At 42.8% G+C, this 26,562-nt stretch overlaps 1 protein-coding gene and 1 pseudogene across 1 annotated transcript; both read left to right on the forward strand.

The window, feature by feature from the left end:
- The first annotated feature begins 10,945 nt into the window (after positions 1 to 10,945).
- LOC120357360 lies at positions 10,946 to 20,414 on the forward strand (annotated as a pseudogene).
- Positions 20,184 to 20,795, forward strand: LOC120357361 (secreted RxLR effector protein 161-like). The gene has a single exon (XM_039447541.1). It carries the CDS (start codon positions 20,184 to 20,186, stop codon positions 20,793 to 20,795), a length of 612 nt encoding a protein of 203 aa, XP_039303475.1.
- The last annotated feature ends 5,767 nt before the right edge of the window (positions 20,796 to 26,562 follow it).

Raw genomic sequence — 26,562 nt, forward strand, 5'->3', positions numbered from 1 at the left:
GTCGTCGTCGTCATCGTCGTCGTCATCGTCGTCGTCATCGTCATCGTCGTCGTTATCATCGCCGTTGTCGTCGTCGTCGTTACCGCGCGTCGTCGCCGTCGCCGTCATCGTCGCCGTCGTCGTCGTCGTCGTCGTTATCGCGCGTCGTTGTCGTCGCCGTCGTCGTCGTCATCGTTACCGCGCGTCGTCGCCGTCGCCGTCGTCGTCGTCGTTACCGCGCGTCGTCGCTCGTCGTCGTCGCCGTCGTCGTCGTCGTCGTCGTTACCGCGCGTCATCGCCGTCGCCGTCGCCGCCGTCATCGTCGTCGTTACCGCGCGTCTGTTGTTGTCGCCGTCGTCGTCGTCGTCGTCGTCCGTTGTCGCCGTCGTCGTCGTCGTCGTCGTCGTCGTTACCGCGCGTCATCGCCGTCGCCGTCGCCGTCGTCGTCGTCGTCGTCGTTACTGCACGTCATTTCCAGTCGTCCACTGTCACTATCACCACTTCTACTATTGACACCTCGTGCTGTTTTCGAAAGCGTCCTTGAAGTGTGCTGTCCTCGTCGAGGGATCACGAGGTACTAACGACCGTATACCTAATGCACCGCGCTTTTCGCGACGCGATGTGCCTGATTCGCGAATCTAAAAATAACAGATTAGGAAAACTGTCACCTTAACTTACCACTACATGTATGTACACATGTATAGTGGTAGACGGCCATGATGCTTATGGGTACGGCCATGTTATATCACGTGATAGAACGGCTATAAATGAGCGCCACTCGTTACTCGTGTCGAAAAGAGGTACTGGACAAGATTCGCTTGGTGACGATAATGACGTATCTTACACATGTAAAACATGTATTGGACTTTGCGTCGCGATATCTCCGCTCGTAGGACACGGAGAGAAAAAATAAAAACACTTTTATTATGCAATTCGTCACCAAGCTATCGATTGAGACTACTCTGACCTTGATCGGTTCAGCCGTTACTGAGATCTGATAATTCGTTAATGCTTGAAATCGCTGACTCGCGTAAAAGAGGCGCGGGTCTTTCTTGCTTTGCGTTTTTTATCTTTTTTTTAAATTGGCAAGAGACGCGACCTCGCCTCTTGATTTCCAAATTCATCTTTTTTCAAACATATAATCATGCCAAATTTGTATACCATGAAACGTTACGTCCTTGCTTATACAAATTTCATTGTTACGGAATATATTTGAATTTATAATTTTATTAATTAAGGGACAATAATTATTGCCATTGTATTTATCACCAATATCATTGATAGTAATATCATTAAAAATGTCATTCAATCGTTAAATTAAACGCATTTAACAATTGATGTTTTGTAGCCAAAGAAAATAAAAAGTTTTTAAAATAAGATGAGTGTTTTATTACTTTTTTAAAATATTGATGCTTACTCTCAAATCGGAGAGTCCAAAGTTGTCTAATAGGTTTAAATATTTTTATTAGATATGCATAATGAAATAAATAATGATGTTTGGGCTTCATTGATTTCTCTGGAAATAGTTTTTGTCTCAAATAAATATATTCAGTTATCAAGTTATTCAAAATTTCTATCTGGCTGACGCTAATTTTAAAACTTAACAAAATAAGCATAATTTTTCGCAAATATAGCATCATTTCTCATAAATCATTGTCTTTTTTATTTTCATTATTTACATCGTCTACAAAAGCAAATGGAAGTATCAGCAAAAGCCACATGTTTTGGCTCAAGAAGTTTGTCACCTTTTTTTAATTCCGGAAAATAAAGTCGAGGTTCATTAGTAAACTGTAAAGTTTGAATTTTTAAATTTAATAATTTAAACAAAATAATATTTAGTTTATTGAATTTATTTAAAATAAGCATTAAGTCTTTCTGTATTATTCCCTCAAACATATCATGAGCAAGACATGGAGGTAAGCCAGGACTAGCTATATGAAAATATGACAGAGAATTTAAAATTGATTGTGATTTTACACCTCTAGGCTTCATTAATAGTATGCATCATATTAACACCAGAAGAATGTGATTCCGAATTTCTCACGTTAAATTTACAAATCATGAAATTTGAATTGTTTCTAAAATTATTTACATAATAATACCGGCAAAAATATTCTACAGTGTTGAAATTCTCGTTGAAACCAACAGTTTGATGGCTTCCTAAATTATCACCAGCAAAAACTATTACTGTACCTTTAATGACCATATTATTGACAATTATTTCTTCTGTTTCTAAAATTTTTAAATTTTCTACTTTGAAAGCATTATTGAAGCCATATTTTTTAACATCCTTATCATAAATAAGAGCTATGAGCTGAATGTGATCAATACTGGTTCTTAGCCAAGGTGGCAAATTAGCTATTGTCATGTACACTCCTAAAATTTTGTGTTTTCTTCGAGAAGCACCTAACGGATTGCAGATTTCGAAGGAATCTTGGTACAAAATAAGTTTAATTGCATTCTTATTATTTTTTAAAAATTCATTTTTGCAACAACAGTCACCAATAATTATATCTTGATAAATTCCATCATTACTTTTCATATGATTCTTAAAAAAATTATCTGAAAAATTTTTATTTTGAAATAAAGCTATTAATGTTTTATTAATAGGAATGTAGAAAAATTTTGAAAAAGCACTTAAAAAGTGACAAAATGGATTTACGTAGTAAAAAAATTTTTTATAATATTTATGTCGAATAAATTTGGTTCTCAATTTACCATTTTCTCTGTTATGTATAATAATATATTAAAAATATTATTAGTATTTAGAAATTCCTCTGTCAAAGTAATAATTGGTCATGTGCTTTTAACATAAAATTTGTGTTAATTGCATTAATATCAAGTAAGCTATTTATTATGTCTTGTAAAGACTTGTTAGATAGGAAATGTTTTGGTTCCAACTTCAAATACAAAGAAATCAATAGTTTCAAGCACATACCCTATGATCAGAAAGTACCGGGAATTTTTAAATAAAACAAAATAGAGTTAAATTTCAGGCAAATTTATTTTATCTCCTTCAAAATATGATCCATCTGAAGCAACACACATGTGCCAACGCTTGACCCAGTCCTCCATGCATCCCTGGTAGGCCGACGAAGGGATGGCCTTTAGTTCCCTCGTCGCATTCTCTTTGATCTCCTCGATCGACTGAAATCTCTTTCCACGAAGTGGCAACTTCAACTTGGAGAACAAAAAAAAGTCGCACGGGGTCATATCAGGTGAATACGGTGCTTGCTTGATGGTATTTACTTGATGTTTGGCCAAATAATTCAGTACAATTCGGGCTCGGTGCGATGGTGCGTTATCATCATGCAAAATCCAAGAATCCATACCCAAAACATCAACCACAATATGCTGTGCCGTTCCATATGCAATGCCAAGTTCACTAGACATCTCTCTTAAGCTGGTATGACGATTTTCAAGCACCATTTCTTTCACTTTCTTCACGTTTTCATCGGTGTTCGACGTCGATGGACGTCCGGAACGAGGGAAATCTTCCACCACTGTACGACCACTTTTAAAGTCTTTATACCACTCGTATGCTCTTGTTTTTGATAGAGCAGATTCGCAAAATGCTTTTTGCAACATTTTCAGTGCATCGGCACACGAAATTTCGTTCGCAACACAAAATTTCAAACAAACTCTTTGTTCAACAAAATTATTCATGGTAAAATGCGGCAAAATGAAAAAAGTTGACTGATGTAAACAAACGCCAGGCAGACACTAATGATCGGATGGCACTAAAACCTGACAGATGTGCGTCTTAAGGTCGTACCAACATAAGAAAAAAAAATAAACCGGTTCCCGCATGCGCGGTACTTTTAAATAAAAAATTCCCGGTACTTTCTGATCATAGGGTATTCTCGAGATTTCCATTAACACAAGATATTTGCTCTTTTATCTCTTGATTCCCATTATCACAAGGCATCTGCTCTACTATCTCTTGATTAATATTTTCTTGATTAATATTTTGAATGTTTGTTGTGTTTATTAGTCTAACATCTTTATTATTTTCCAATAAAATATCTTGAACGCTAGCCCGTGGATGCCTTCTTACAAAATAAGTACGTAATTTTATATCTACAAAATAGTTTTTCTATTTTACAGGATTTGGTAAATGGACACTTTAAAGGTATTCCATCTCTGATGTGCTGGTATAAATGCTTATAAAATAAAATCCTAACTTCAATTTTATAATTGCAAATATTACATGAGAAAAGAGTACTATTAAATATTGAATTATCATCCACATGTTTACTTCTTATATGTGCCTTAAAATTTGAATATTTATTAAATACTAAAGAACAATTGGGATATAAACACTGAAATCTTTTACAAGTTTCACGTTGAAAGAACTGGTGGCTGTTATAAGCTTTTATATCAGAGAATTTTAAATTACAAATTGAACAAAATAAACTCATTTTACAGGTATGAATATTTTCATACATTAAGTAATCACCTGTCTTTGGTAAATTTTTTCCACACACTAAGAATAGAAGAAATAGCCGATCAGGATGTGAACTCGGAATCCTTTGTTTCAATAGCTAGCTCTCTCAGTGCTATAGCACTCTTACGCCAAATGTTCCACTAATTATTCTCAATCTAATCTAACGACTCTAAATACTATATAAATATAAACTAGTGGTAGCAACTGCACTGTTCAACTGCTGCACGAGTAATAGGACGGCATGGTTTGACGGCATGCTTTCCTGCACAAACCGGTCGAGAGTTTCGACATTGTTTTCTTGGAGCGCTTGGCAACAATAATCACACAATAAATGTAAAATCACACAATAAATGTAAATTTACATTTTGTCTGTAATTTCGCGTAAAACTGTTTTTTTTTTCGTTCATACGTTGTTAAAATATGGTTTAAATTAAAAATTCCAAGTTATTTTTACATAAAATAGTAGGGGAGACTGGGGCTGGTTGTTACAGACGTAGATTGTTACAGCGCCAACGATAGCTAAACCGAAACCGCTATAGTGACGTTAGAAAGAGATAAATGATCACGCCACTGTCGGCCGACATACCGCACTAGCTACTGGCGCTGGCGTTCTTGTGAGAGGAGCTCGTGCAAGCAGCCGTCAAAAACGCAGGTTCGTAATATTTTCATTTTTTAGTAATTATTGATCTAGCACTTGTTAAGTGCTAGAGCAATAATTACTAAATAAGCAGAAATGTGTATGTTGTAATATACTCTCTAATTCCTTCTGTTTACAATGAACCTTACTTTTATAAGCTTTACAAATTTTTGTGTTTTAATATTTAATCTTAAGAGGATGCTAAAGTACCACGAATTATCGACATTTACAGTGCATTAAATATCTTTGGATTGGCTTTACAGAATCACAAAAACTTTTTTTAGAATTGAAATACGCGTAAAAAGAAAGGGTGCTCAGGTCAATTTTACATCAAAATCAAACAACAATTTAATAAATCATTAAAAATTCACTCGTATAGCCGTCACCTGAGGTTAACTTTACCTTAATACAGAAGTTGTGTAGCTCGTGCGTACAAAATGATAGTAGAGCACCCTTCAGAAAACATGCACGAATAACCTTGCAAAATTACGATAGAACGCCTAACAAAAAAGATACGCTAATGTGTTTTTACCACGTGCATATTTCGCTCAGCGAAGTTGAACTGTCATAAACAGAGCAATATGGAGCCCAACAGTAGTTGATAGGTTTTTTCACAGATGGCACAGAAGTCGAAGGGCAAAATTGGATGATATATCTATGAGTGTGCTTGGTAATGTAGCGCTCTCCTGTTCGCTTGTCAGTTATATGTTGAAAGAAATGTCACTGTGTAAAAGTTATATTTTGTATATTTAGATTTTTATCTAGAATTGGAGATCTACCTCAATTCATCATTCGTGTTATACGAATTATAATTATAATTATATACAAATATATATATGTATAATATAAATTTTACACATGTATTTACGGAACTTTTTATATTGAAAAAATTATTTGAATATACTTCTTCTATTTCTTTTTAGTTTCATCTTATCCGAGACAGAGAATGTGTGTGTAAAGTATATTTAAAAATAATTTTCTACACATCTGAGCGTACATTCATTTTTATATATTTCATTTTAATAAATTTTGAATTTATATAATTATATAAAGGAAAAGATTTATGTTGTGAAAATAAAAATAATTTTTAAATTATTTAATTATTTTTAAAATAGATAACGTTAGATAAAAATTAATAAATATAAAACTATCAAAAAGTATCATATTTATTTATAAAAGTAGTCCAAAGAAAAAACAGTATCCTCTTTATAGTATAGTTAAAACACAAAAAAAGATAGAAAAATAAAGTACATGTAGAGTATATTTTTCTGAAACATTTTATTAATTATAAAGAAATCTTCAAACATAAGATCTTACATAAAATCTTACATCAAACATAAAATAATAATTACATAATAATTTGGTAGCTATCACCAAGTTCTTTTTTCAATGCAATGTTTGAAGGAAAGATTGACGTACATGAATCTATGAAAATAAAAAAATTGATACATCTCCATTGTAAAAATACGCAGCAAAATTTAATGTAATTTTATAATGGGAGCAAACAAGCAAGTACATTGCATAAAAAATTGAATGATATCATAAAATGCACTAAATTTCATGCGCATGTTGTTTCAATAATAGATACATAAAATTTAATGTATTTGTGTAACTCAAGAATAGATTGAATTTCATGAAATTTTTAACAGTAGAAAACTCGGAAAATAAAAGTAAAAGCATAATTACTTGTGACATTTTTGCAACAAATTTCAATACAACGTAAATAAATTTAAATGAAAAAAGATATTTTTTTGTTGCTTTCGTTACTTGGCACATTTTTATTGCAGTGTCAATTATCGTAGAAAAAACACCGGTATGTGTATAGATTCGCATGTTTTACATATTTCGACACATATGTGTGGACGCATTAATTTTACGCACGCGTGGCTTTTGAAACAATCGATAGATTTCACTATTCATTGAATGCCAAACAGTAAACAAGTTGTTTGTTGGAAAAAGTGGGCTTGCTGATTGTTGCGTCCGACTCTTCAACTCTAGTACTTTTTTATTCATACTAATGGCTTTTACATCTCAATACTCGGCGCAGCGCTGTTGATTTTTTTTTTATTACGTTTTTTGCAACAAAAGCCGAAGTAAATATGAAAAGAATACATTTTTATTGATAAAATCTATCCTCTTTTTTGTCCATGTTCGCAAATTTTATGGACAATAGGGTGCGCTTTATAGTCTTATAAGACTCGTGTATCATTTGTACGCAAATCGCGCACAGTCGAAGGGGGTATAGAGGGAGGAGAAAAATTATATGAATAATAATATGCAACGTTGCGTATCGCGACGTGAAGAAACTTTATTGTGCCGTAACGTCCGCGTAACGCACAAGAACGCGTGTTATCACATCGTGTTACCTCGAGCGGCATGAGTCGTGACTTGCAAAAAAAAGAGCAATTAACAAAATTAAAGTGCAACAGAGTATAAAAAAATATACGACAATTAGTGAAACTAGACTGATATGTGCGTAACACAAATAAAAAAAGAAAAAAATAAACATTTTCAGTCAGTAGATAGGATCTTGGGTCTAATAATATAATTTTTGTTAATTTTAAATAAATTGCTAGGTTAAATAAAAAATTTGAAAGATTATTATACTTTAGGAGGATTTTACTGCTCAGTGGGTTGCGGAGAATGTTGCGGAGAAGGTTGCGGCGGTTCCGTGATAATGTGGGGTTGTATATCACTTACAAGACGAAGTGATCTAGTGATCCTGCCACCTCCGGCAATGACGGGTGTTCGTTATATCAACGATATTCTACGACCACACGTTTTGCTATTAAATCGAACCTGTCGGAACTTTATTTTTATGCAGGACAACGCTCGACCTCATACGGCGAATATAACGCGACGTTTTTTTCAACGACACGCAATTAGACTGTTAAATCATCCCGCCAATAGCCCGGACTTAAATCCAATCGAGCACATTTGGGATGAAATGGAACGACGATTAAGGCGTCGCGAGGAACAGCCGCGAAATTTAGAAGAATTGGGAGAAATTTTAACGGAAATTTGGCACAACATTCCGCAAGATCGTATTGCAAGATGTATAAATATGCGAGAACGCTTGTAAGCAGTAATTGATCAGAGAGAAGGAAATACACACTATTGAACACTCATGCGCGCGCACGCATACACACACACACACACACATACAGCAGAGAGGATTTGGAGTCATTAAATACTGCAGAAGTGACGAACTGCGGGGTCCTTATCTCTGCTGTGATACACACACACACACACACACACACACACACACACACACACACACACACACACACACACGATGTGCAAAAATCCGACCGACAACCTCCACGTGGTGCACATTGGGTAATGCTAATGTCGGCGGTAGACGTCATTTTTCGGAAAAATGTACTGTAAAAAATGTATATCTTCAAAATCTTGTAACTCGGTCAAAAAAAATCGTAGAAAAAACTTTAAAAATAGCATTTTGTAGAGAAAATGTCATACTTTATGGCACTTGCATTGGATTTGTCGAGAAAAATTTTTTTATTGAGCTACAGGCTGTTAAAAATACGTTATTTTAAGGAAAAAACAGTGTATCCTTTTTGGGGCATAGTACTAAGAAATTGAGAAAATTTTTGAAAACCATTAATAGCATGTTAAAGCTGAAACTTCGAGCTTTAAAATGGTTTTTTGATTTTTTGTCTACGATGATTTTTCACGGAGTACGGATATCATTTGTAAAAAATGCAGGTTTAGCTTCAAGTTGCGTAACTCGGTCAAAAAAAATCGTAGAGAAATTTTTAAAAAAGCATTTTGTAGGTAAAATGTTGTAGTTTATGAAATTTTATTTGAATTATTCGAAAAAAATTTGTTGGTCGATCTGCAAAGTGTCAAAAATACAAAATTTTAACGAACAAAACAAGGTGTGCTTTTTTACTGCGTAAGACAAGGAAGTTAAAAGAATTTTGAAAATCTGCTAGTAGAACGTTAAAGCTCGATCTTCAAGCTTCAAAATGCTTTTTTTATTTTTTACCTACGATGATTTTTCACCGAGTTACAGTCATTTGAAAATAGCCTAATTTTTGGTGTCTGGAAAGTGTTCCCTATTTTTTTTTTAGTAGTGTATTATTCAAAAATCAGTTACAAGCGCTACTTCAGATGTTTGTAAGTAAAAACTTTCAAATATATATTAATTAATTAACACATTGCTTTTTGTATATCATGTCCATCAAACATCAAATGTAACATGTATGTACATATATTGCAGACAAAATACACCAACGTATTAGAAGAGTGTACATTAATAAGGATGTACACAAAAAGTATTGATGCCCGTGTAAAAAATCTGGAGAAAGGAAAAATAAAGGAAAAAAACAATTCCTACGAAGAAGCACAGATGATACAAAACCAATTGCCCTTAAAGACAATTGATCAATTGTCTCACTTTGATCGGAGTCTCGAAGATGAAAACATTAGAAAAGCATTTGTATGTTCTGATAACAATGTATAATCTATAAACTGCAAATTTTACTGTTTTTCTAAATTAATGTTGTTTTCAGGTAACGTTTCTCGAACGTATTGGTGGCACTAACGCAGCAGAGAACGTTAAAGCAATATTGAAAAGGATATTTACCAACAAACTTAGTACGCAATGTAGCTGGTTGGGCCAAAGAAGCAATTTTAAAATTTGTGATGTCTCAGTAATAGCAATAATTAAAGGTATGTTTTTACTTTTGCTCTAGTCAATTTTAAATGTATGTGTACTATTAATATACTATTATGACTAAATTGTTATTACTTACATTTTTGTTTATGTAAACTGTTTCAGATGTAATATTATCAGGACACAACGAGTTTCAAGAACTACATTTTCGCAAAGCCGTGAGCGAGTGGTTTTGTCTTAGCAAATTGCGTCTTTCAAGAGAGCATACACAAGTCAACGCAGATAATCCTTCCAAAGAAAATTAAAATAAATCAAATATTATCATTTTTATCTTTACAGTATTTTCTTACAGTATTTGTATCTTGCAGTATTATCTTACAGTATTTGTTTATATAAAGTAATTATTAGAGAAACAAATGTTTTATTAATTAAACTTAAATTTTAGTGTATTAATTTTTTGGTATAATATCCGTATTACAAGCGTTCCAAGCGTGCAATGTTTTCTTAGATTTAATTAAATTTTTTTATGTAAACGTTAACATTTCGTGATAAAAAAAATTTATACGTATAATATATTATGTATACATGTATGATGTAAATATTTCAGTTTTATTAAATAATATTAAAGAATTCTTTTTAATCCATGTTTAATTCTTTTAACTTAAGCATATTTTTTAGCAAAAAATTGAGCAAAAAATTGTTTTATTGTTTTCATATACATTTTTTGAGATTACATTCTTACATTATGTTATGAGTTATATACCATACGTAACAAAGAAATATAGTTTTTTTCTTTTAGAGTGCTCTCAAATTTATGTATTGTTTACGTCTCATCCACATAACAGTTATATATAACATTGTTCTTTTCATGTTCTTTCTCAGTTATGTAACAAAGAAATATAATTTTGTTCTTTTAGAATGCTCTCAAATTTATATAACATTTATGTCTCATCCACATAACAGTGATATATAACATTGTTCTTTTCATGTGCTCCCTCAGTTATGTAACATTTATGTGTTGGTTTAGTGGGATTCGTTTGTCTCATATCGTTCTCCATCCTTGCATTAGTTACCGGTACGAGTTTGTTTAGAGCCGGATGCTCGTGTTCGGATGTATTTTATTTGGGTGTTTGTCCGTTCAACAAGTGCAAAGTATCGTCACCAAGAAAGAGATAGGAAACATTTATTCTACGCTGTATGGTCACGTTTCTACGGTGGTGCATCACATTGTGTATTGAAAAAGATGACTTCTACGCATATTAGTATCATCGAACTGCTGAATATATATGCGTTACCTCACTTACTGCCAAGGTTTATTGGTACGTACGCTATATTTTATATTCGTATTTATAAGATAATGGTCATTCTCAAACCATTATATATATATATATATATATATATATATTCCGCGCGTTTGCTGACAAGCAATCCGAGGTCTCCGGATCTACACTTTGGAGGTAAAAAAAGAAAAAATAAGAACGTAGGGGAGAGTCGGATACCTGTTCCGCGGGCGACACGGCCGTCATTCTTCCCGAAATCAAAAGTACTCGAGGCGTTGAGGCTCCTGACGGGAAGTCGCCGATCAACGATCTTCTCGGGATGCTTTCAGTTTAACAGCGAGGACGAGTCCCCCACTCTGCGGGAGTTCTCAGGATTTGCATCGTCTTCGCCCAACATCAAAGCAACCAAGTCAACAGTAGATCGGACGTTCACGATATCACCCGCGTGGGACATCGACAAGAATGATGTGCAACAATTGGTGCATCTCAACGAAGAGAAAAGCAGTCTGTTCAGGCTACTTGAAGACTCTCAGCTGAGCATGATCGAAGTGTCGGTGACACCTGTCTGGTAGAATCGAGTCTGGGCAATTACAACGATGCGAGCGCAGCGTCGCATTATTTGATACTGAACAAACAGAACTCCTTTGAACACGACGAAAGTCTTGGTATATTGACGCCAGACCATATGATTTCACGGTGGCGTTGGAATGCTCCAAGACACCATCCTGCGAGAATCTCATTGGTTCGGCCGGCTTGAAATTGGCGTTGATGCGAGCGTTCGCTTCGACGAGGCCGCTGGTGGACATGGAGCCGACGGGGAAAGGTATGTAACAACCCGTTTTTCTTGGATAGAGATCGCGCACGGACGTAGCTCGTCGGGAATTCCAGGGCACGATCCGGGTTAAGAGAGAATTAGACTCGTGTGTTTGAACGTGTAAAATAGGTACAGGTTTTATTGAGTGACGAATACAAATGTCTTACAGCTAATATGTACAGAGGGTGCGTCACCGTCGATACGTCGTCGGCCGTATCGTGCGCGGGGAGGTGACGATTCTGATCGCGGCGATCGAGGATTACCGTCGGGCAACGGGTTCGGCGCGGGGAACGTCGTCGGCGCGGTTGCCGCTTCTTCCCACGGCAGGTGCGTGGTTTGCGCGGTCGGCGTTTGTTTTCGGCGCGCGGGCGGCCCCGTGTTTTTCGGCCTTGCGAGGTCGCGTGCTCGGCTTTTCGCGGTCGCCAGCACGGTAGCGGGGCGCGGGACGTCGCTCGGCTGAGCGGCTCTTTAAATCCGCGGCGGTTGTGTTGTGATCTTGCTCGCAGGCAGGATGCGACGGCTACGTCGAGTACGCTCGACGGAGGCAAAGACGCTTTACCCCGTTCTTCTGTAGCCGCCGCGGTAGGATCGGATCGGTGTCGAGGAAAGCCGGTCGGGCAAGTACGCTTGCCTGAGCCCAAGACACTTGAGCCCAGCTTCGGCGAGGAGAGACGGGTGCGAAAGCGGTAGCCGTCGAGAACGCTCGACAGAGGCCAAGACTCTTGACCCCAGGACTACCTCGGGAGACTTCTTCGGAGACTAGTCGGCGGAGTAGCGGTCCGAGCAGTCGGCGGAGAAGAAGCCCAGCATCTTGCTGCTCCGGCGCTTTTATACCCGCATCTCGAGACGTCGGGAACGTTCGGTGGCGGTTCGGTTCGTGTCGGAGCCAGCGTCCCCGCCGCTCGAGATCGGTTGCGTGGTGGGCGGACGGAGGCGCGTGAGCACGTCGCTAGCGCGTGCCGGTTTGGGGCCGGTGCGCGTGCGCGGCGCGGCAGCCGCGACGCGCGGATGCCTCGCTGCTCGTATTGGCGCGTTTAAAGTCGTTTATCGGCGCGTAGCGCCTTGTGTGACGCTCGGCGGATGTTCGGCCGGCGTTTTGCGGACGGTGACCGGTCCGTCGGGGGGGTCGCGCGGAAGCGGTTTGTTACACCACCCCCTTCCTAAGAATGCCTGAAATTAGAGGCATACTATTCATTTTCCCGGTGTGCGGGGAGTGTCGTAGGACTTCTCTCGACATGATCGGAGTCGTCCGGCCCGGTCGAAGCGCAAGTGCCACCGTCGAGCTCCGAGTCTGGCCTTGTACTCGCGGCCGGAGTGGATGGCGAAGTACGGTACCTCTACCGTGATGCCCGGTGCGACTTCCACTGGCACAGGTGGTGGCGGCAGCGGCCCCATCAATCGGATCGGGTTGAGGGACGGCTGTGGCTTTTCCGGTCGTGTCGCTATCGGCCGCGGTACTGGCGGCGGTGGTGTCGTTGTGAGCCAGGAGATCTTGGTCTGCGTCTGGCGGTCGGACGGCTGTCGTAGCTGGCCCCGTCTGACACCGGCTATAGCGGCTGGTTTCCGCGGCTGTTCCCTCGGCTCGGTGGACTGGCTGGGTCCAGTTCCGGAGGCTGGCCGTGACCGGCTTGGTCCGGCTTCGTCCATGCCGGGTCGCTCCGGGTCGTATTCGGCCACGGGTTCGCCCAGGAAGTCCCGGATGATGCTCAGGATATCGTCGGATGCTGCGTCGCTTGCTATGGCTCGCGTCAAAGTGAGCTCTGCGATGCCTGGGCCGTTATGTTCAAATTCGGGCGGACGTCCTTCCCCCAGATCGGTGTTGTCATCTTCGGCCGCATTGTTTTCATCCTCGGTGTCGGTGTCACCGTCGGCTCGTGGAGTGGGGGCTGGCTTCAGATCTTGGATGTGCGTGTGTCGGTACCACTTCCCCCTTTTGCTCCGGAGGTCGACTATAACGGGTGAGATGATTTTCCGGATTTCTAGCGGTCCAATGTATTTTGGCGCGAGTTTTGCGTTGAAGGCATCCGCGCGCCGCGACAACGGGCGGTCGCGTTTTCATACCCATTCGCCTAGCCGCGGTCGCCAATTCCGGCGGCGCAGATTATAGTATCGTTCTTGCCTTTGAAACGCTCGGGCAAGTTTTATGCGTACGACTTCGTACGCCTCGCGTAGGCGTCGTTGCAGCGCGTGCGGCGCCTCTGCGTCGTTCGATGCCGCGCGTTCTCCCGGACGTCGTAGTTCGCGGCCGTGGTTTAGGAACGCCGGCGTATGCCCCGTTGCTTCGTGTACTGCGGTATTGTAAGCGAACTGTAGTTCAGCGAGGTATGCGTCCCACTTGCGGTGGTCCTTTTTTACGTACAGGCTGATCATTGTTTTTACGGACCGATTCGTGCGTTCGACCGGATTACAGTGCGGGGCGTACGCCGGCGTTAATCGGTGGCGGATCTGCAGTTTCTGAAGATGCTGGGTCAGTGAGGCCGAACGCAGCTGGGTCCCGTTGTCGGAGAGGATTTCGTCGGGGCATCCGTGGCGGAGCACGATAGCTTCCGTGAGGGCGGCGGTCACGTTTTGTGCGGTGGCGCGGCGGAGAGCACGCATCTCGAGCCATTTGGTGAACCGGTCTTGCATAGTGAGGAGCCACGTGTGGCCCCGGGAGGATCGTGGTAACGGCCCTATGAGGTCGATGGCAACTTGTTGCCACGGTCGCGTAATTACGGTCGGGTGGAGCAGTCCGGCGGGTCGGCGCTGCTCCGCTTTGTGAGCCAGGCATGTCTCGCACCGCCGCACGTATTGGGCTATGTCGCGGAACATTCCGGGCCAGTGGTACTGTGCGGCGATGCGCGAGATCGTCTTGGCGATCCCGAGATGTCCGGCGGTCGGCTCGTCGTGATACCGCCGCAGGATCTCGGTGCGTCCTTCGCGGGGGACGCACTCTTTCCATTGTGCGTCGCTCGGCGTTTCGGACAAGTCGAGGGTATGTAGCATGTGTTTGTATAATTTCCCGTCTTCGATGCGGAAGTCGGGGGCGTCGTGCGGCGCGTTGCGTGCGGTTCTCCACCATTTCCGGTACCACGGGCATCGGGGCTCCGCGATGACGTTGACGGCGTGTCGGCGGGACAAGGCATCGGCTACCTTGTTCAACGCTCCTTTGCGGTATTGAACGTCGAAGTCGTATTGTCGTAACTCGAATGCCCACCGTCCGAGTCGGCCGGTGGGCGAATCGAGTTTTTGTAGCCAGCGGAGTGACTGGTGATCGGTCACGACCTTAAAGCGATAGCCCTCGAGGTAATCCCTCATTCGGCGTATTCCCCACAGTATTGCGAGACACTCCAGCTCCGTCGCGCTGTAGTTTCGTTCGGCGGGATTCAGGGTACGACTGGCATATGCGATCACGCGCTCGCCCTCGGGGAAGTATTGTGTGAGTACGGCCCCCAGGCCGGTCGTACTCGCGTCCGTTTGTAAGACGAATTGTCTCTCGAAATCCGGGCAGGCCAATACCGGCGCGGTCGTGAGCGTTCTCTTCAGGGCGTCAAACGCCTCCTGCTCCGAGGTTCCCCACCTCCAGGCGGCGTTTTTGCGAGTGAGTGCGGTTAGCGGGGCGGCGAGGGTCGCGAAGTCGCGTATGAATCGGCGGTACCACGAGGCGATGCCGAGGAATTGGCGTACTTGCCGCACGGTGTGCGGCACCGGCCACTCTACGATCGTGTTGGTCTTTTCCGGGTCGGTTCGTATGCCCTCGCGGTCCACGACGTGTCCGAGATACTTGATTGTTGTCGTACAGAACCGGCATTTCGCGGGGTTAAGCCGGAGTTGGGCGGATCTTAGTCGCGAAAAGACTTCTCGCAGGGTGTCGAGGTGCTCGTCGAAGGTTCGGCTAACGACGATAATGTCGTCTAGGTAGACGAACACGCTAGGCTCTAACTCCGGGCCTAGTATGCCGTCTAGTAACCGTTGGAACGTGGCGGGCGCGGAATGCAGTCCGAAGGGCATTACGCGGAACTGCATTAGTCCGCGTCCGGGCACCGTGAACGCGGTAATCGGTCGGCTTTCCGGTGCTAGCGGCACCTGCCAGTAGCCGCTCTCCAGGTCGAGCGTGGTCAGGAACTGCGCGCCGCGAAGTTTATCCAGCGTCGCGGCGATCTGTGGCAGCGGATACGCGTCACGTTCGGTCACATCGTTTACCCTGCGGAAATCGATGCAAAAGCGTGGTTTGCCGTCCTTTTTTCTCACGATCACGATAGGTGAGCTCCACGCGCTTTGCGACGGCTCGATGATTCCGTTACGGAGCATTTCGTCGACCTCGCGGTCGATGATGGCCTGCATCGCCGGACTCCGAGGACGGTACCGTTGCTTAATCGGCGGATGATTTCTGACGCGTATCGTGTGTTGCAGCCGGTCGGTCGGTCCGTGTACGGCTTCGAATCGTGGGAGTTCTTCGGCGAGGAAGGCTTGCAGGCGTTCCTGTTCTCCCTCCCCTTCGGCCGCGGGTCGTATCGGGAGGGTTGCGTGCGGAGGAGTGCGTGCCCTCGCGGCGTGTTTCGGTGGCGGCGGGATGGCGATTTGGGCCCGAGCCATGATATCGACGCCGAAAAGTACGTCGGTGTCGAGTCCGGGTAATATTTGGAACTCGTGCGAAATTGCTCGGTTGTTGATGACGATCGGTAGCACGATGCATCCCCCAATCGGTACGCTCGACCCGTCCGCCACGTAGACCTGGCCGGTGACGGGTCGTATCTCTCGCCCTCGGCGTCGTAGACGGTTCGCGGTAGCCGGGCTCACGAAGGAGGCTTCCGAGCCCGAGTCCAGGAGGACCTCGAGCTCGTGCTGGTCGATGCTGAGGTAGATGTGCGGTCGCGGTTTAAATATTACTCGGAGGACCGGGGTGCGGCAGGGGCCTCCCCGGCCCTGGTGGCGTTTCCCGGCGGCGGGTGGCAGTCGCGTGTGTAGACGCCGTCTTTCCCGCACTGGGAACAGAATTTTTTCGCGATGCGACGGCAGTCGAACCGGGTGTGCCCGCGCTGCTTGCAGCGCCAGCAGCATTCGTTCTTGTCGTACGTGGTCGCGGCGGTGTTGGTGGCGGTTGGCTTGGGGGCGACGCCGCGATCGCGGCATTGCGCGCTGATTTCCTCGAATTCCTCCGCCTGACGGAGCAGGTCGGTTGTTCGGCGGAGGCCGTCGCGGCGGACGTACAACTTGTACCGCGGTTGGAGGTTTTCGTACAGCAGGTCGAGCTGCTCCTCCTTTTCGTACCCGCCTGCGCGTCTCATCATGGTGAGGAGCTCCGTCGCGTACTTGCGGTATAGCTCGTCGGTACCTTGTTTTCGCGCCTGAATGTCCCGTTTTAATTTGGCGACGTATCGCCGTGGTAAGTAATATTCCCGGAATTCGCCGGTGAACGCCTGCCAGTCGTCCCAGGAGTCGCGATTGTTGCGGTACCACAGGAGCGCTTCCCCGCGCAGCAGTTCGGGGAGACCGCGCAATAACTGTGCGTCGGAGAACCCGTACTCTCGCTGTAGTTCGTCGACCCGCTCAAGGAACGCGATGGGGTCTTTCCCTTCGAAGTGGCATCCCCACTTCCGTATCTGGTTCATTTGCTTGGCGTGCCCCGCCAGCGAGTGGTGGGTCCGGTATCTCGATGCGGATCTCGGTGTGGTCCTCCGGGGGCGGCATGTTCGCGGGCTGATATTCGGGATGCGCGGTCGCGTATTCCCGTAAGCGGCGGCGGAGATCGTCCACGTTCCCGGTTGTGTCCAGCCTGAGAGTTTCGAGGTGCGACTCTAGCGCGGTACGGTCTATTCGGTAGATCCAGCTTCTCGGCATGGCCAACGCGGGTCTAATTCTCTCCGGACGGCAACGGTCCCTGTTCGGGCGCCATGTAACAACCCGTTTTTCTTGGATAGAGATCGCGCACGGACGTAGCTCGTCGAGAATTCCAGGGCACGATCCGGGTTAAGAGAGAATTAGACTCGTGTGTTTGAACGTGTAAAATAGGTACAGGTTTTATTGAGTGACGAATACAAATGTCTTACAGCTAATATGTACAGAGGGTGCGTCACCGTCGATACGTCGTGCCGTATCGTGCGCGGGGAGGTGACGATTCTGATCGCGGCGATCGAGGATTACCGTCGGGCAACGGGTTCGGCGCGGGGAACGTCGTCGGCGCGGTTGCCGCTTCTTCCCACGGCAGGTGCGTGGTTTGCGCGGTCGGCGTTTGTTTTCGGCGCGCGGGCGGCCCCGTGTTTTTCGGCCTTGCGAGGTCGCGTGCTCGGCTTTTCGCGGTCGCCAGCACGGTAGCGGGGCGCGGGACGTCGCTCGGCTGAGCGGCTCTTTAAATCCGCGGCGGTTGTGTTGTGATCTTGCTCGCAGGCAGGATGCGACGGCTACGTCGAGTACGCTCGACGGAGGCAAAGACGCTTTACCCCGTTCTTCTGTAGCCGCCGCGGTAGGATCGGATCGGTGTCGAGGAAAGCCGGTCGGGCAAGTACGCTTGCCTGAGCCCAAGACACTTGAGCCCAGCTTCGGCGAGGAGAGACGGGTGCGAAAGCGGTAGCCGTCGAGAACGCTCGACAGAGGCCAAGACTCTTGCCCCCAGGACTACCTCGGGAGACTTCTTCGGAGACTAGTCGGCGGAGTAACGGTCCGAGCAGTCGGCGGAGAAGAAGCCCAGCATCTTGCTGCTCCGGCGCTTTTATACCCGCATCTCGAGACGTCGGGAACGTTCGGTGGCGGTTCGGTTCGTGTCGGAGCCAGCGTCCCCGCCGCTCGAGATCGGTTGCGTGGTGGGCGGACGGAGGCGCGTGAGCACGTTGCTAGCGCGTGCCGGTTTGGGGCCGGTGCGCGTGCGCGGCGCGGCAGCCGCGACGCGCGGATGCCTCGCTGCTCGTATTGGCGCGTTTAAAGTCGTTTATCGGCGCGTAGCGCCTTGTGTGACGCTCGGCGGATGTTCGGCCGGCGTTTTGCGGACGGTGACCGGTCCGTCGGGGGGGTCGCGCGGAAGCGGTTTGTTACAGGTATCTGTACCGAGAGAACTCCCTCGCCGGAAGAGCTACCACTCGATCCTAAGCCCGTGGAGCCGATCAAAGTTAACGCCGTGCCAGTGAGCTTCGTCACGTCGGTCACGAGCATCACCAGTCTCAAAGCGGGTTACCAAGGAGACGGCGAGAATTCGCGGCCGGCCAGCCGTGGTGCGGATCCACCATCCATCGCAGTGCCGCCGATCAATCTTCCCGCACCTTGCCGTCAAGATCCAATGACCGACTCGGACTTCTTCACCAAGAGCGACGCGGACGCGCACGAGGAGATTATGCGGGGCGACAGGAAGGCGCAGGTGATCAACGGCACGTTGTTCTGCGCACCGGGCGAACGGGTATGTCCCAGCTTTACCGGAGAAGAGATGGGAGGACTCGAATGGGATTTATTCAGATTTGGACAAGCTACAGGCGCCTGGAGAACAGGCGCCGGAAGATAATGACGATCATTCCCCCGATACCGGAGATACCGAGCTGTCCCAACCCTCGCCCAATGCGAACGTTATCACGGATTATTTACAGATTCATTCTGTAAAGGCGTTGAATGAAACGAGCAACACAAACGACACATCGGCCTCTGTCGAAGTTACGGTGATTGAAAAAGTCGAAAAAAATGAAAACATTAGGCCCAAAACACAAAGTAAGGTCAATACGCCATTGAAAAAATATAAAATGCCCAAGAGAAACGTCGTCTCGAAGATCAAGGCTATGATCGAGTCGTCGCCGAAAGACGATGCCGAAAAGGAGGCGAGACATTCCCAGAGAACAACGAGAAAGGGCGGACGGTGGGACGCTGTGATGAATAAAATAGAGGCTGGCAAAAACGAGCAGAGAACGAGATCAGCTAGGAAGAAAATAAAATCGAGAGTGTTGCAGAATCTCACCTTCTACGAGGTCGACATCGAAAAAAGCTGGCGACGCAAACAACAATAATAATAAAGACAAATGGAGATGCGTTGCTAGCAAGAAATGAAATCGCCGACGCAGGAAACAGCCAGGAGTTTTGTTCGCAGCTCCATGAGCGATCTCAGTAGCGGCCCAAGTAAAGACATGCCAAGCTCGATAATTACATTATAAAAAATGGTGTCAAACGTACTCCGGCAAATCCTTGTGTTTACGTGTTTGGAAAAGACGACGAGCAAGTAATCGTTGTTATTTATGTCGACGACTTGATCTTGGCTTCGAAAGAGCTCACTAAACTCGAATGTATTAAGTCAAAGATGAAATCAACGGTCAAAATGACAGATCTTGGCCAAGTGAGCAATATTCTAGGAATAAATATACAACGAAAAGGAGCAACTAGAAGAATGCATCTTTCGCAGAAAAAATATGTAGAAGATTTATTCGAGAAATACGCCAATGGATCCAAATTTAAAAATTACCAAAGAGATGAGCCCGACAACGGAAGATGAGAAAAAAGAAATGAAAAATCGACCTTACAGGGAATTAATCGGTGGACTTATCTACTTAGCTAACGCTATCCGCCCAGACATAGCCTTCGCGGCTAGTACATTGAGCCGTTTCTGTTCAGACCCTGGTAAGGATCATTGGATCGTTGCAAAAAAGATACTAAGGTATTTGAAAGCGACATCCCATAGGATTACTTACACAAAAGATAAAAGACATTTGAAAACATACACCGACTCGGATTGGGCAGGAGACATCGATGATCGCAGATCATGCTCAGGCAATGTTCTAATGCTGTCCACTGGCCCAATTAGTTGGAAATCGAGAAAACAAGCATCAATGGCGTTGTCCACTATGGAAGCAGAGTATGCGGCACTTTGCGAGGTTTCGCATGAGATAGTTTACATAAGAAGGTTATTAATTCACATGGGTTTTGAAAAATATGTAACGTCGCCTATTGATGTATTTTGCGATAATCAAAGTGCAATACAACTGTCCAAAAACGCCGTATATATAAACGGAGCAAGCACATTGATATTAACTTCCATTTCACTCGAGAGTTAGTTGAAAGAAAAAAAATCCTAATTCATTACTTGCAGACTGACTTAATGCTTAGTGATATCTTAACGAAATCGTTAACAAAATGCAAACATGATAAATGTGTGGAAATGTTGAACTTAAGTTGAAATTTGTGCTTGTTCTTAAAGAGCTCTTCTCGATAGGAGGGGTGTAAGAAAGTGAGTCAGATCGAAAAGACGCTCTACATAATCGATATCCCTAATCGATATACTGTGGCGCTGCTTAGCGACTTGCGAGTTCGCGTTACCATTCGCCACTACAATTTCTGTGATCTATGTTTTTCTTCGTTTGTACTCTAAGCAGCCTAGACGTTCTCCGTTCCGTTCCTATTAGAATTACCGTGTTTTTGTATACATTCATTCATTACAAGAATATACTTATTGTAGCCCAAAAGTGTTCGGTCTATTACTAATTCCTAACAATATCATTAATCATCAAAAGATCCAATAAGAGCGAGAATAAATAAGATGTCAACAAAATTCTATAATTAGACATTTACATAAATGAAAAACGTCAACAGCGTTTTTCATTTATGTAAATGTCTAATCATAAAATTTTATTGACATCTTATTTATTCTCGCTTTTATTGGACCTTTTGATGATTAATGATTGTTTTTACACAAAAGAGCACGAACTAATTTATGAATATACATACATACATATACAGGGTGTCAGGTAACTACCGCCCGTGGTTTGAGATTGGATTGATAGATCAAGTAAAACTGAGCAGAAAAGTCCTTTACCATTTTTTAATATTTGCCATAGTTAACGAAGAAAAAAAAATTAATAAAGTCTGCGAATAAGCGCGTATCATCGCTCGCCGGTCGCCGAGACGTAGGCAGCCGCAGCGCGGTGAGGAGGGAAAAGCAGCAGTAGCTCTCGAGTTACTGCTGCTTTTCCCTCCTCACCGCGCCAAGCCTACAGCCGCGGCTGCCTACGTCTCGGCGACCGGCGGGCGGTCCTTGCGCGCGATGATCCGCGCTTATTCGCAGACTTTATTAATTTTTTTTTCGTTAACTATGGCAAATATTAAAAAATGGTAAAAGATTTTTCTGCTCAGTTTTACTAGATCTATCAATCCTCGAAACCACGGGCGGTAGTTACCTGACACCCTGTATATATATATATATATACATATATATACATATATATATACACTACTCAAAAAAAAATAGGGAACACTTTCCAGACACCAAAAATTAGGCTATTTTCAAATGACTGTAACTCGGTGAAAAATCATCGTAGGTAAAAAATAAAAAAAGCATTTTGAAGCTTGAAGATCGAGCTTTAACGTTCTACTAGCAGATTTTCAAAATTCTTTTAACTTCCTTGTCTTACGCAGTAAAAAAGCACACCTTGTTTTGTTCGTTAAAATTTTGTATTTTTGACACTTTGCAGATCGACCAACAAATTTTTTTCGAATAATTCAAGTAAAATTTCATAAACTACAACATTTTACCTACAAAATGCTTTTTTAAAAATTTCTCTACGATTTTTTTTGACCGAGTTACGCAACTTTGAAGCTAAACCTGCATTTTTTACAAATGATATCCGTACTCCGTGAAAAATCATCATAGACAAAAAATCAAAAAACCATTTTAAAGCTCGAAGTTTCAGCTTTAACATGCTATTAATGGTTTTCAAAAATTTTCTTAATTTCTTAGTACTATGCCCCAAAAAAGTTACACTATTTTTTCCTTAAGATAACGTATTTTTAACAGCCTGTAGCTCAATAAAAAAATTTTTCTCGACAAATCCAATGCAAGTGCCATAAAGTAAGACATTTTCTCTACAAAGTGCTTTTTTTACAGTTTTTTCTACGATTTTTTTTGACCGAGTTACAAGACTTTGAAGATATACATTTTTTACAGTACATTTTTCCGAAAAATGACGTCTACCGCCGACATTACCCAATGTGCACCACGTGGAGGTTGTCGGTCGGATTTTTGCACATCGTGTGTGTGTGTGAGTGTGGGTGTGTGTGTGTGTGTGTGTGTGTGTGTGTGTGTGTGTGTGTGTGTGTGTGTGTATCACAGTAGAGATAAGGACCCCGCAGTTCGTCACTTCTGCAGTATTTAATGACTCCAAACCCTCTCTGCTGTGTGTGTGTGTGTGTGTGTGTATGCGTGCGCGCTCATGAGTGTTCAATAGTGTGTATTTCCTCTTCTCTGATCAATTACTGCTTGCAAGCGTTCTCGCATATTTATACATCTTGCAATACGATCTTGCGGAATGTTGTGCCAAATTTCCGTTAAAATTTCTCCCAATTCTTCTAAATTTCGCGGCTGTTCCTCGCGACGCCTTAATCGTCGTTCCATTTCATCCCAAATGTGCTCGATTGGATTTAAGTCCGGGCTATTGGCGGGATGATTTAACAGTCTAATTGCGTGTCGTTGAAAAAAAACGTCGCGTTATATTCGCCGTATGAGGTCGAGCGTTGTCCTGCATAAAAATAAAGTTCCGACAGGTTCGATTTAATAGCAAAACGTGTGGTCGTAGAATATCGTTGATATAACGAACACCGTCATTGCCGGAGGTGGCAGGATCACTAGATCACTTCGTCTTGTAAGTGATATACACCCCCACACAATCACGGAACCGCCGTTGTAGGATCGTATTGGCATAACGCAACGTCGATCATAGCGTTCATTTCGTCGACGCCAAGTACGTATACGAGCATCATTGCCATAAAGGCAAAAACGTGATTCGTCGGAGAAATATACATTTCTCCAATCCTGTGAACTGTAAACATATAGTCGTCTTAGTCTTAAAAAAATCTCTTTTTAGACAAAGATGACCATATGTAAACATTGCATGCTCAATACAATAAAATTTTGTTTAGTACGCCGGCGATTCTCGCAGTGTGATAAGCGACACGGAATTTTCAAAATGCCGCGTAGACATTTATCGGCCGTAGAAGTTGAACGCATAATTGCGCTTTTGCAACAAGGTTTTAATATACGTTATGTGGCGCAAGATATTGGTGCATCCGTGTCCGTAGTGAGTAGAGCTTGATTACGATATCAAGACACGGGAAATTACACGAGACGTGAAGGTAGTGGTCGTTCTCGATTAACGACAAATAGACAAGATCGAGCCATTGTTCTTTATGCATTAGAAAGACGAATAATTACCGCAAGAAACATTCGCGATGACATTCATTTGCGCCATGTGTGCGAACAAACAATTCGCAACCGTTTGAGAGAAGCCGGTCTTCGTTCTCGTGTTCGTGCACAAGTACCAAGACTCACACTCGTACATCGCCAAGTACGTTATCAATTTGCGCGCGATCACATAAATTGGACCGCTAGGGATTGGAGAAATGTATATTTCTCCGACGAATCACGTTTTTGCCTTTATGGCAATGATGCTCGTATACGTACTTGGCATCGACGAAATGAACGCTATGATCGACGTTGCGTTATGCCAATACGATCCTACAACGGCGGTTCCGTGATGGTGTGGGGGTGTATATCACTTACAAGACGAAGTGATCTAGTGATCCTGCCACATCCGGCAATGACGGGTGTTCGTTATATCAACGATATTCTAGGACCACACGTTTTGCTATTAAATCGAACCTGTCGGAACTTTATTTTTATGCAGGACAACGCTCGACCTCATACGGCGAATATAACGCGACGTTTTTTTCAACGACACGCAATTAGACTGTTAAATCATCCCGCCAATAGCCCGGACTTAAATCCAATCGAGCACATTTGGGATGAAATGGAACGACGATTAAGGCGTCGCGAGGAACAGCCGCGAAATTTAGAAGAATTGGGAGAAATTTTAACGGAAATTTGGCACAACATTCCGCAAGATCGTATTGCAAAATGTATAAATATGCGAGAACGCTTGCAAGCAGTAATTGATCAGAGAGGAGGAAATACACACTATTGAACACTCATGCGCGCGCACGCATACACACACACACACACAGCAGAGAGGGTTTGGAGTCATTAAATACTGCAGAAGTGACGAACTGCGGGGTCCTTATCTCTGCTGTGATACATACACACACACACACACACACACACACACACACACACACACACACACACACGATGTGCAAAAATCCGACCGACAACCTCCACGTGGTGCACATTGGGTAATGCTAATGTCGACGGTAGACGTCATTTTTCGGAAAAATGTACTGTAAAAAATGTATATCTTCAAAGTCTTGTAACTCGGTCAAAAAAAATCGTAGAAAAAACTTTAAAAAAAGCATTTTGTAGAGAAAATGTCATACTTTATGGCACTTGCATTGGATTTGTCGAGAAAAATTTTTTTATTGAGCTACAGGCTGTTAAAAATACGTTATTTTAAGGAAAAAACAGTGTAACTTTTTTGGGGCATAGTACTAAGAAATTGAGAAAATTTTTGAAAACCATTAATAGCATGTTAAAGCTGAAACTTCGAGCTTTAAAATGGTTTTTTGATTTTTTGTCTACGATGATTTTTCACGGAGTACGGATATCATTTGTAAAAAATGCAGGTTTAGCTTCAAAGTTGCGTAACTCGGTCAAAAAAAATCGTAGAGAAATTTTTAAAAAAGCATTTTGTAGGTAAAATGTTGTAGTTTATGAAATTTTACTTGAATTATTCGAAAAAAATTTGTTGGTCGATCTGCAAAGTGTCAAAAATACAAAATTTTAATGAACAAAACAAGGTGTGCTTTTTTACTGCGTAAGACAAGGAAATTAAAAGAATTTTGAAAATCTGCTAGTAGAACGTTAAAGCTCGATCTTCAAGCTTCAAAATGCTTTTTTATTTTTTATCTACGATGATTTTTCACCGAGTTACAATCATTTGAACATAGCCTAATTTTTGGTGTCTGGAAAGTGTTCCCTATTTTTTTTTGAGTAGTGTATATATATATATATATATATTCACTCATATAATTTTATTCATATAAACCTCTCTCCCCTCTTCCTCTGCCCCTCCCCCACACTCTCTCTCTCTAAGTGTGTGTGCGTGTACGTGTGTAAGGATAGATGAGAAAAAGATTCAAGTATCCATTTGACGGTTGCTCATGAAATTATTTCATCATCCTTTGTCCAGTTTAAATTATTATGTGTGTCAATCTTGTATAACATATCTTATTTTAATATTTTTTATTTATATTTGCAGAACTAAAAATTGATGACATAAATATTGTAAAATCTTTAACTGAAGAAGAATTAAAAAAATTGATTCCGATTTTGGGAAAGCGAAAAAAATTTCAAGCAGGGATGGCTTGTATAGATACACCTCCGATTGTAATATTTCTAACTAAAACATCTTTAACCAAAACATCTGAAGATATCATGGTATTTTTTTATTTTATTTTAAATTTTATTTATTATTTTATATTTTTGTGTTTTATGTTTTATGTTTTGTAAAAGTTACACACAGTACATATAATACATATAATATATTATTTTAACAAAATTAAATCTCAAAATTAAATTTTTAATTATTTTAATTAAACTTTTAATTATTTAGATACCAAGAAATGATTCAAAAATCATAGATGAACCATTACCAAAACGAGTAAAAATTGATCAAGATATTAATCCAGTAGCAAGCACTTCATTCAAAGACATAAATAATAAAAGTGACACTTTTCAATATAATGCGACTGACATCGTTTTAAAAGCAAACGATGTTATTAATTTTGACGTTAAACATCTCTTAAATACGCAAATTATAGGGAGAGCAATATTATTGAAATATGAAGAAGGAAAAGTTATTGATAATAAAGATCGCA

Source organism: Solenopsis invicta, chromosome 3 (assembly GCF_016802725.1).
Source record: "Solenopsis invicta isolate M01_SB chromosome 3, UNIL_Sinv_3.0, whole genome shotgun sequence".
Classification (NCBI taxonomy): domain Eukaryota; kingdom Metazoa; phylum Arthropoda; class Insecta; order Hymenoptera; family Formicidae; genus Solenopsis; species Solenopsis invicta.

What these genes read in the sequence shown, in the direction of transcription:
- LOC120357361 (XM_039447541.1), top strand. Translation starts at nt 20,184, where the DNA reads ATGGATCCAAATTTAAAAATTACCAAAGAGATGAGCCCGACAACGGAA.